Source organism: Hipposideros armiger, unplaced genomic scaffold (genome assembly GCF_001890085.2).
Source record: "Hipposideros armiger isolate ML-2016 unplaced genomic scaffold, ASM189008v1 scaffold_15, whole genome shotgun sequence".
Taxonomy (NCBI): domain Eukaryota; kingdom Metazoa; phylum Chordata; class Mammalia; order Chiroptera; family Hipposideridae; genus Hipposideros; species Hipposideros armiger.
Window position 1 is genome coordinate 4,717,817 of NW_017731365.1, and position 10,770 is coordinate 4,728,586.

A 10,770-nucleotide genomic window follows, 5' to 3' on the forward strand; every position below is an offset into this window, starting at 1 on the left:
AAACAACAGCAACTTGTCTGTTCCCCTTCCCCCAATTCCCCAGCACTGTTCCCATCCCCCCAATTCCCCAATAAAAATCTTTAAAAAAAAAAATAAAATAAAATAAAAAAATAAAGTAAACTATACTAAATAAATATTAATAAAAAGCAGTAATCATATCTGAAGACTGAAATGTTTAATGGCAGGTTCAAAATCTGTAAGTAGCATTAGCCATTAGGGAAATGCAAATCAAAACCACAATGAGATACCACTTCACACCCACAGAATGTAATAATCAAAAAGATAGATAATAACAAGTATTGGCAAAGATGTAGAGAAACTAAAACCCTCATATACTGTTGGTGGAAATGTAAAATGGTGCAGCCACCTTGTAAAATAGCCTGGCAGTTCCTCAAGAAGTTAAACATAAGAGTTATCATATGATCTGGCAATTGCACTCCTACGTATTGGGTTGTCAGAAAAGTCATGACATATTTTTTCTGTTTTTCATTGCAAAAATGCGTCATGACTTTTCCGACAATCCAATATATAGCCAAGAGAAATGATACCATATTCCCCTACAAAAATTTGTACATAAATGGTCACACCGGCGTTATTCATAACAACCAAAAAGTGGAAAACACTAATGTTCATCAACTGATGAAAACATAAATAAAATGTGGTATACCCATAAATATCCAATAGAATATTGTTAAGCAATAAAAGGAATGAAATATCATACATGCTATAACATGGATGAACCTTGCAAACATTATGCTAACTGAAAGAAGCCAGTTACAGAAGACCACATATTACATGATCTTATTTATATGAAACATCCAGAAAAAACAAATGCACAGAACAAAAAGTAAACTGGTGATGCTTAGAACTGAAGGTTTAGGGGGAAATGGTCACTGCCAATGGGATGGGATTTCTTTTGCGGGGGGATGAAAATATTATAAAATTGATTGTGGGACAGTTGCATAACTCTGAATATGTTATACTAAAAATTACTGAATTAAATACTTAAATGGGCAAAATATATAGCATATGAATTATATCTGAAAGTTGTTGTATTTTAAATAGTTGTACATAGGAAAGAATAACTAAACTGAACACAGAACATTTTCTTATATGAAGCTCTAGTGCTAACTGAATATAAATCTCGATCCACCCAATTTAGACGACATAGATTTGCACATAATTCAACTCCTTTATTTCAAGAGGTTAGTTAATAATGGGGCATGGTATAGTTGTTAAGAGCTCTGAACTAAGATTTAAGGGCCAGGACAGATGCAGAAGGCACTACTGGTAGTACGAAATATCTAATAAAATACTGTCTTTGCCTGCACTATCCAAAACAGCAGCCACTAGCCACATGTGATTATGTAAATTTAAATTTAACTAAATTAAAAGTTCACTTTCTCAGTCTCACTAGCCACCTTCAAGTGCTCAATACCCACAATAGTGGCTACCATATTAGACATCACAGATACAGATACAGACTATTTCTATTATCACGGAAAGTTCTATTGGATGGTGAATATACACTATCTTTTGAACCAATGAATTCAGAATATACTCTAGAGTTCTGAAACGCTGTCTTTACATAATGATGTTAAAATGTACATCCTCAGGGGATCTGTGTTTTCCAAAATTAAAATTGACTGTCCAGAATAATATAAATGCAATAAATTCCTTTAAGTGTTCCCAATGGACAAACTACATTTGTAATGTTCAAATATCAAATATTCCAGGAAATTTTTTTTCTGGAATTGCAAACATTCTTCTGCAATACTACTGTCCAAATGACAGTATTCAGACATGTACTGCGGAAATGTATTCCACCGGAACAATAACAAGAGCTTTAGATTCTATTAACTACCCAAAGTCTACAGGCTTTGACTGAGCCATTTGACCCTTTTTTGATCTCAGTGCTCCCAAAGGTAAAATACTGATTCATTTAGAAAAGTCTTAAAATACAATCTAGCACCAAAAATCTTTAACACTAGAACTAAAATTGGATAGCTACTTATCTCTCAGTCCTACAATGGATCTAACCAAATGAGGTTAATATTAAATGATGTCTAGTTGGGATCTTTGGTATATATCTAAGAGAAATATAAAAAGATGTATTTTGACAAAAAAAGGACACACAAAATGTCCTAAACTATAAACCTACAAATAGTTTATGGGTTCTGAGTCCTGATGGAGTCCTCTTCCAACCCAGATATTTTAAAACCAAGGTCAGGGTTCTAACAAAGGAATTAAAACCTAAATATGGGATTTTGGTGCTGGCATATTTTAAACAACAGGTCTTGGAAGGGGAAAGCTGCATGTAACTTGAATTTGTGGCTCTTGATCAGATAGATGCTGAATGTGTTAGAAAAGCTTTCACTTGGTGGGTGGGGATAAAAACAAGAGAAAAATCCTTTTTGAAATATAGATTATTATCCCAAATCAAGGGTTAAAACACGGCATTTTTATATGAAGGCTCAAGTTCCATGAGGGAAAAAAAATATTACTCTAACACAAGGTTTCTCAACAGTGGTGCTATCAACATTTTGGGCTGAATAATTCTTTGTTGTGGGGGGCTGTCCTCTATGTTACATAGAGGGTAAAGCAGCATCCCTGACTTTTATCCACTAAAATGCCTGTAGAAACCCAAAAAATGCCTCTAGATAATCCCAAATGTCCTATAGGAGGCAAAACTGCCCCTTGCTGAAAACCACTGATCTAAAATTTACTTTTACTACCTAATCTTCCTTTCTTCTTTCTTGTTTTCAAAATAAGTCACCAAGTATTGCGTGGAACATACTTACACAAAAATAATTACTGTTAACCTAATATTTACCTAGGCATCCTGTATTTATATTTGCTAAATATGGCAACCCTAAGTGTGACAGAAATAAAAGATTTGGAATGCCACAATCCCATGCTAGATATGTCCCTGCATACTTCTACTGTACTCATCAAAACAAGCTAACAGATCTGAAAAAGAAGATATATCAGAAATTCATTGATAGCCCATCCTACTCAAACCCCAGGATATCATACAGCCGTGCTGATCATAAACAGCTACAGTTCTATGGAGGACTTACCATTGGGGTCTTTCCTGAATAGGGTATTCATGACTGTAGCATGGAGTTTCACACTATTCCACTCTTTCACTATTAGTCCAGATGACTGAAAACGTTCCAGCACTCGATCAACTAATTCCTGTAGCCTGTAGAATTGAACAAAGAAGTACAGAAATCTTAGTAAACTCCTGAATCCCTGGTTACTAATTAAGCAACGTTTATGGAGCATCTGCTCTGGGCCAATCGCTGTACAAGGCCCTGCATAAGAAGAGGAGGAATGAAAGGCTGTGGTCCCCACCACCATGAAGCTCAACAGCTGCATGAACAAGACAAACATGGAAACAAGTAACCGCAAAGCTTGACGGTGAGTGGTAAGGGAGCAATCAACTGTATACGAGGACAAGAATGGGGCCAGGTTTTCACAGGAGCTTTAAACATGGTCTTGAAGAAACACGGAAGTTTATCATTTGGGGAATAGGGCTCAAGAAGCTAGGCTTAACAGGGCTGCCTAAAAGGAAGTGCCTTATTGGTTCCTCTAGCCACAAACCAAAAGCTACTGTGGCTGGTGTGTTTGTGCCAGGATCAAATGAGGTCTGCTACAACTCCAAAACATTTCGTCACCGGGAAGGCACATGCACTGTGAGGATCCCAGTAGCACTGGACACTGGACCAGTGTTTCGATGAGGTGGAACTACAGTACCAATAAGGACAATGACATATAAGAAAGTCCACAGGCTGCGTAACATTCCCTGCATGGGCTCTGGGTGGCTCTAAGCGCTATGAGTTCTGCAGTGGGTGAGCTCTATCTCCATGACAGTCACTCATTCTAATATTAATACCTCTACCAGAATTAATTCTCGCCCAAAAAGTTTTCATTCCGTTCAGATGTTTTGCTCAACAGCTTGAAGAATCAATTCCCCTTAACATTTTTTGTAAGGCCAGTCTAGTGATGAAAAACTCCTTTAGCTTTTGTTTGTCTGGAAATCTCCTTATCTCTCCTTCAATTCTTCACCACTTGTGCCGACAAGAGGGGTCATTACCCTAGCAAGTATGTGGTAGAGCAGATCTCAGTCCTCGGCCTCAGGAAGCATCCATCTTCTGTGACCACTCACTCATGTGACAGTGAAATTCAGCTTGTGGCTTTTACATATTGTGCCAGAACATACACCTTGAGCTGGAGAAGCTCTCACTGAAGGCTGGCACTGGCGGGGAGGTCCACATCAAATGACAGAGCAGTGCGCCTTGTGACAAGCGCAGGGAGGGACCTGCACCTTTCATCCTTTCCCTTGGCTTTTTCTGAGATTTGTGCCGCATGCTAATTGACTTCCCTGACTCAAACAAATCTTTTGTTAGTCACTAATGTACTAATGAACCATAGATTGCACATTTTTTAGATTTTACATTTTTAGATGTACTAGTAATACTCTTGTGCCAAATACCACTTCTTTTCTTGGATGCAAGTAGCCCTGAGATATTTAGAGAGTTCATGAATCTTCCATTGTTCCTCGGGCCATGGCCCTGTGGAGAGCAGTGAAAGGCTTCTCCCCAGCAGAGCTGGATGGGTCTGGTTTCTGAGAGATATGGGTCAAGTCCACGCTGTGTGGCCGAGCTGCGGGGAGCTCGCCTCCGGCAATCATTCTGGCTGCAGCAGCTGAGTGGCTCAAGACCTATCTCCAAGTGGACAACAGCCTCGGGTACCCCTACCCCCTGCCAGTTACCTCTCACCAACTTAGGGGCCAAACAGCCCTCTTCTGCAAGCACTGCATACACTGCAGCGAGAGGGAGTTCTTCTCCTCTAGAGACTGACTCGGGAGCACAAACAATTCTTTTCCCCTTTACAGTTTCCAGGCTCCAAAGTTCCAAATTAATCTCAAGATTCTAATTTCTTTATCTTAATTGTCTTTACAAAATACTGTCTATTAACCAAAGAAAATACTGTCTATTACTCATATTTATAATATGAGTAAGCAATAATTAATAATAATAAAAGAAATGCCCATGTCTCCTCTACCAAACTTCAGAAACGGAACACAGTACTGGGACCAGAGTGAGGCAAGAGAGGTAACTTGCCTTGGGCACAAAATTTCAGGGGGTGCCCCAAAGCGCAGTTAACCAAGATAAATCATGTTTTAATGCAATATTTTTTAAAATCAAAATTAATGCAAAAAATAATCTACAATGAAGAAAATATCAAAATTCTGAATGAAGAATGGGATCAGTATTACTGAGTTCTCCTGTTGCCTCGGGCACCAGTACAGCTTGGCCTGAGATGGACCATGACAACACACCAGTTCCTCAGGATGCTCCCTGCCCTGGAGACCCCAGGCACTCTGCTCCCCGCCCCCGCATCTGTTGGAGCAGCCTATGGTCCCAGCACTCCTCAACATGCGTACTTTCTGATCAGGCTTCCTCTACTTAGCAACTCCACAACTGCCACCTCAGTGCCTCCTGTTCCCTGGGCCACAGTTGCCATCCGTTTCCTCCACCTGTGCAAATCGTACCATCCTTCCAGCCCCAACTCAAATCCCACTTTTCCACGAAGCCTTCCTAACTACCCTAACACCCTACTCACCCATATCCATGAGCAGTGATTTTGTCCTCTGAAATGCTGCGCCACTTACAAGGCGTGCTCCACTTAGCATTCTCAGGGATGGACCCTTAATGTTGCACATTTGTCTGTCTTGTTCCCCCACCAGATTGCATGCTCCTTAAGAGCATGTTATATTTGTCCTAATCCGCCAGAGCACCACTATCCATGGCTTTCAGTAACTATTGGCTGTGACCCGTTAAAAAGTGAGACTTGAATGTCGGCTGAGTGGCTCATTGGTTAAGAGTTGGCTTGGGAGCGCAAGCTCTGAGCAGCAGGGCCACTAGTTCGGATCCCACATGGGCCAGTGACGCCGTGCCCTCTACAGCTAAGATGGTGAACAACAGCTCGACCTGGAGCTGGGCTGCCATGAGTCCCCGGTGACAGCGTAGGCTGAAGTGGGGTTGCAGTGGGCTGCTGTAAGCTACTGTGAGTGGCTGGCAGCCAGCGTGAGCGGCCATGAGCCGGCATGAGCGGCCATCCTATGGCCGGTGACTGATCTGCCTCAGCCGGGAAGAGCGTAATGATCACAATACTAACATGGGCCAGTGAAACGACAGCCTCCACAACTAGACTGAAGAACAAAAGGACAGCAACTTGTCTGTACCCCTTCCCTGATTCCCCAACACTGTTCCCTTCCCCAATTCCCCAATAAAATCTTAAAATAAAAAAGTGAGACTTGAATGTAAAAACAAATGAAATAAACATGGTCTTGAAGGATCATTAAAGATTTCCAGATCAAACCAGGAAAGAAAGGACCTGACTTCAAGCAGAAGAAAACAACATGTGCAATGATGCCAGGGCATGCAAGATGACAGCTTATTTGGAAAACTGCCAATTATTTAATATAACAGAGAGTGAGAGAAAAGGGACAGTGGAGATGAGCTGGATATAAGTAGTGGTTGGACCATGGGAAGCCACAGAAATTTTTGAAAATGGAATGATGTGGTCAGAGTCCCTTTTCGAAAGCTTACTCTGGGTAGAGTAGAAAATACGTTAGAAGGGGTAGAGAACTGTGTACAGAGGTCAGCTAGGCAGGACTATAAGTCACAAAAAACACAATGTGTCAGGCACTATTCTAAGCACTTTATATATGTTAGATCATTTAATCCTCACAATGAAGCGCTATCCCTATTTTGCCAGTGGGGAAACGGAGGCACAGAGAAGTTATGAAACTTGACCAAAGTCACATAACTAATAAGTGGCACATTCAAAATTAGAATCTATTTAGTCTGGCTTCAGAGTACATGCTTTAAGGACCGTGTTAGAAAAGGGAGAAAGGATGAAAATCTAAACTATGACAGGGACAATGAAAACCGAGACAAGGCAATGGATTCAAAAGAGCAATGTGAGGGGGCCAGCCAAGTGGCGCGTTGGTTAAGAGTTGGCTTGGAATGCCAGCTCTGAGCAGCAGGGCCCCGGTTTGGATCCCACATGAGGGCCAGTGACACTGCCCTCTACAGCTAAGATGGTGAACAACACCTGGACCTGGAGCTGGGCTGCCATGAGTCGCCGGCAATGGCGTAGGCTGCAGCAGGACGGCAGTGGGCTGCCGTGAGCTACCGTGAGTGGCCGTCCAATGGCCAGTGAGCGACTGCCTCACCCGGGAAGAGCGCAATGATAATACCAACATGGGCCAGTGAAGCGACAACTTCCACAACAAGACTGAAGAAAAAAAGGACAGCGACTTGTCTGTTCCCCTTCCCCAATTCCCCAACACTGTTCCCCTCCCCCAATTCCCCAATTAAATCTTTAAAAACAAAACAAAACAAGAGCAATGTGAGAGAGAAAGCCCTCAGATATGGCAGTGCTAAGGCAGAGGAAGCAGTTGAGTGTGACTCTCCAGAGACTGCCTAAATGTCCCGGTGGGTCACTTGCCAAGGTGGGGAGTTGTGAAGAAGCAATAGTTATTATGTTGAGTTGTGGTGTCAGAAGGGTTAATACTGTGTACATTTTTTAATATGTGTCACGGGATATTGAGTAGGATATGTCCAGGAGAAAGATGGAAATACAAGTCTAAAGCTCAAGAGAAAAATGTGGGCAAAAGATACGGATCTGGGAGTCATCAGTGCACAAACAGTAGTTAAAAGCATAGGACAGATGCAGTCACAGTGGGGAGGGGGGATGCAGAGCAAGCCAAGAAGAGACCAAGGACAGAGCCCTATAGGATACTCCTGTGTAAGGGGCAGAGAAGGAACTAGCAAAGACAATCGATAAGGATGAGGAATAAGAAAAGTAAGACTTCCGAAAGGCTGAAAGGAGAATTACAAGGGGGAAAACAAGGAATAATCAGCATAGTACAATGCTCTAGAAAAGTAAAGTAAGAAAAGGAACAAAAAATGCCTACTTATTTCTCAAAATCTGAACATTTCACTGGCACACTGGAGATGGAAGCCTCGTTACAGAGACCAAGGAAAAAACGGGGGAGGGGGAATTACTGCAAATAAACCCTTTTGAGAAACTTAAAAGGAAGGGGAGAACAAATGCCTTGATAATTAGAAGATGCAGAGTTGAAAGCAGGTTGGTTATGTTTGTTTTCAATGAGGAGAAAGAGTTAAAATTGCTTACTGACAACAAGAAATTATCCAATAGACAAGATGAAATTTTAGGCAAGAGAGGGAATTGACAGAACAAGATCTCAAAGGAGACAGAAGGGCTGATGTGCTCACAGGTGATGAGGATACAGAGGTGAACAAAACAAGTCCCAGTCCTTGAGCAGCTCACATTCTAGTGGAAGGAGACAGATGGACAGTAAACATACACATACGCATTAACTACATCAGGTGGTGCTAACACCATGAAGAAAATGAAACGGAACAGAGGGAGGAGAATGTGACTGGGTTTAAGTGTACTATTTTAGATAGGGTGACCAGGGAAGGCCTCCCTGATCAAGCGGCATTTGAGCAGATACCTGAGGGAACAGCATTCCAGAGAAAGGGAACAGGTAAGTACAGACATCCAAGGCAGTATGTGAGTGGTATGATGAAGAATAGTAAGCAGCCAGTGCATGGAGTGAAATGAAACCAGGGAGAGGGGTGATGAGGTTGGAGGGGTAGAAAGGACCAGGTCACATGGGGTTTGCACTGGGTGCTTAGACCTCATAAGGACTGTGGCTTATCCTGAGTGGGATGGGGAGCTTTTGGGGGGTTTTTAGCAATAGAATGACATGATCTGGCTGACATTTTAAAATGAAACCCATGACTGCCATGAGGAGGACACGTGGTGGAGGCATGGATGGAAGCAGAATGGCAGTTAGGAAGCTGTCACAACCACCCATTTGGCTGGAGTGGCCCCGGGGGTGGCAGTGGTGGAGGCGGTGAGAAGTGGTAGCTTTTCTGATCTACAGGAGTCAGGAGTTGAAGGTGACTTGAGAAGGATTTTTGTCCTAAGCAACTGAAAGACTGAATATCAAAGAACACGACACATTCAAGGATTCGTGAGAAATTCTAGAGAGAGGAAGGGGCAGCAGTGGGATGGAGAGGCAGGTTGCTGAAGCCAGGCTGTGTAGGCCCTGCTGGGCTGGGGGGCGAGGATCTTGTTTGGCAGGCCACAGGAAGCCAATGCGGTTTGTGAGAAGCAAGGTACAAGGGGGAAAACTAAAGCACGGAGACCAGTAAAGAGACATGTTGTGCTTCCTTACATAGTTGTCTTAATTTTTTTCCTGTTTACAAAAATAATACATGTTATTACAGAAAAAAATGGAAAATGCAGAAAAGCATGAAAAGGAAAACATAACCTCATCATCGGCAGATGAAAACAACTTTCATTATATATTTTTAAGTCTTTTTCTAGTTACATAACAATTTTTAAAAGACAAAATATTTTCCTATAACTTGCTTATTTCACTTAATAGTCCCTGAACATTTATCCATGTCATGAAAGTTTTCTAAAATGTCATTTTAGATACCTTTTAGATGAGTTTAAACCAGTAATGAGAAGTGGCTAACAAATAAAAATTGGTAAGGATGAAGAAAGAGGACTGATTCAAGAAAATGACTTTGCGTGGACGGAGGTAGTCTCAGAGACACAGAGAAAAAACTGAGGGTTGCTAGTTGGGAGGGGGTGGGGATGAAGGAAAAGGAGAAGGGATGAGACAATACATATTGGTAACTACAATATGGCCTCAGGGATAGAAAAGACAGTCTGGGGAATATAATCAATAATGTTGTAGATATTTCTTGGGAGGCCAGATGGACTCATGTCTGGTGGGGGAGACCACTTCATGGTCAGTGTGGCCACCGCACTGTATTTCTGAAGCTGATGTTGAATAATAGTGTATGTCAACTATAATTATATATACATATAGTCATGGGTCATGGAGTAGAGAGTAGGAATGGAGTCAATAGAATTGTAATAGATAAGCATGATATTGGGGTGGGAGGGCAGTAGATGGGAGAGGGGGGTTGTTACTTTGTGAGGGTGAAAAGGATAACTATTGCATTGCTCTGTACACCTGAAACTAACAATAAAAAAGAAAATGACTTTGTTCCTACATTCCTAGGGGAAAATAAAATATATTCAGACTGCACATAACTCTGATTTTAGTTAATTGGTTTAATTAACTGTACATGTGGATCTCCAAGCAAAGACCTACAGTATATTGGATCCGAAGTTTCTGATGAACTAACACCATCACAGAACCATAATGTTTGGAAATATTTCTAAATACTACAACATAATTAAAGTCTGAACGTAACCAAGCACTGTAAAATCCACCTGAATTACAAACCACAGCAGAATGATACCCCACTTTTCTCTCTCCTCCATTAAAGAAAAGTAAGTGGGGAGGGAATTTAGCTATACAGAAACACGGAGCAAGAAATACTAGCGGAAGGAGATTAAGGAGACTAAATGAAAGAAACCAGTTTCCAGCTTTGTCTTTCTGGAAAATTAAGATTTCTAAGTTACAGACTCAGAACTTTGAAGCGCTAGAGACATTTAAAAACCTTTAAAAGTTCTTGTCTAGGGCCGGCCGAGTGGCACGATGGTTGAGGGCTGGCTTGAAACGCCAGAGGGCCCCGGTTCGGATCCCGCATATGAGGGCCAGTGACACTGCCCTCTACAGCTAAGATGCTGAACAACAGCTCAACCTGGAGCTGGGCTGCCATGAGTCGCCAACTATGG

At 41.8% G+C, this 10,770-nt stretch overlaps 1 protein-coding gene across 5 annotated transcripts in view; it reads right to left on the bottom strand.

Moving 5' to 3' along the window:
* ASCC1 (activating signal cointegrator 1 complex subunit 1) overlaps positions 1–10,770 on the bottom strand; it is a 124,827-nt gene that overhangs the window by 30,425 nt on the left and 83,632 nt on the right. For all 5 annotated transcript variants that reach the window (XM_019625483.1, XM_019625509.1, XM_019625500.1 and 2 more), the window contains exon 8: positions 3,081–3,205. In XM_019625483.1, coding sequence (XP_019481028.1) covers positions 3,081–3,205 — 125 coding nt within the window. The remainder of the gene's footprint in view (positions 1–3,080; positions 3,206–10,770) is intronic.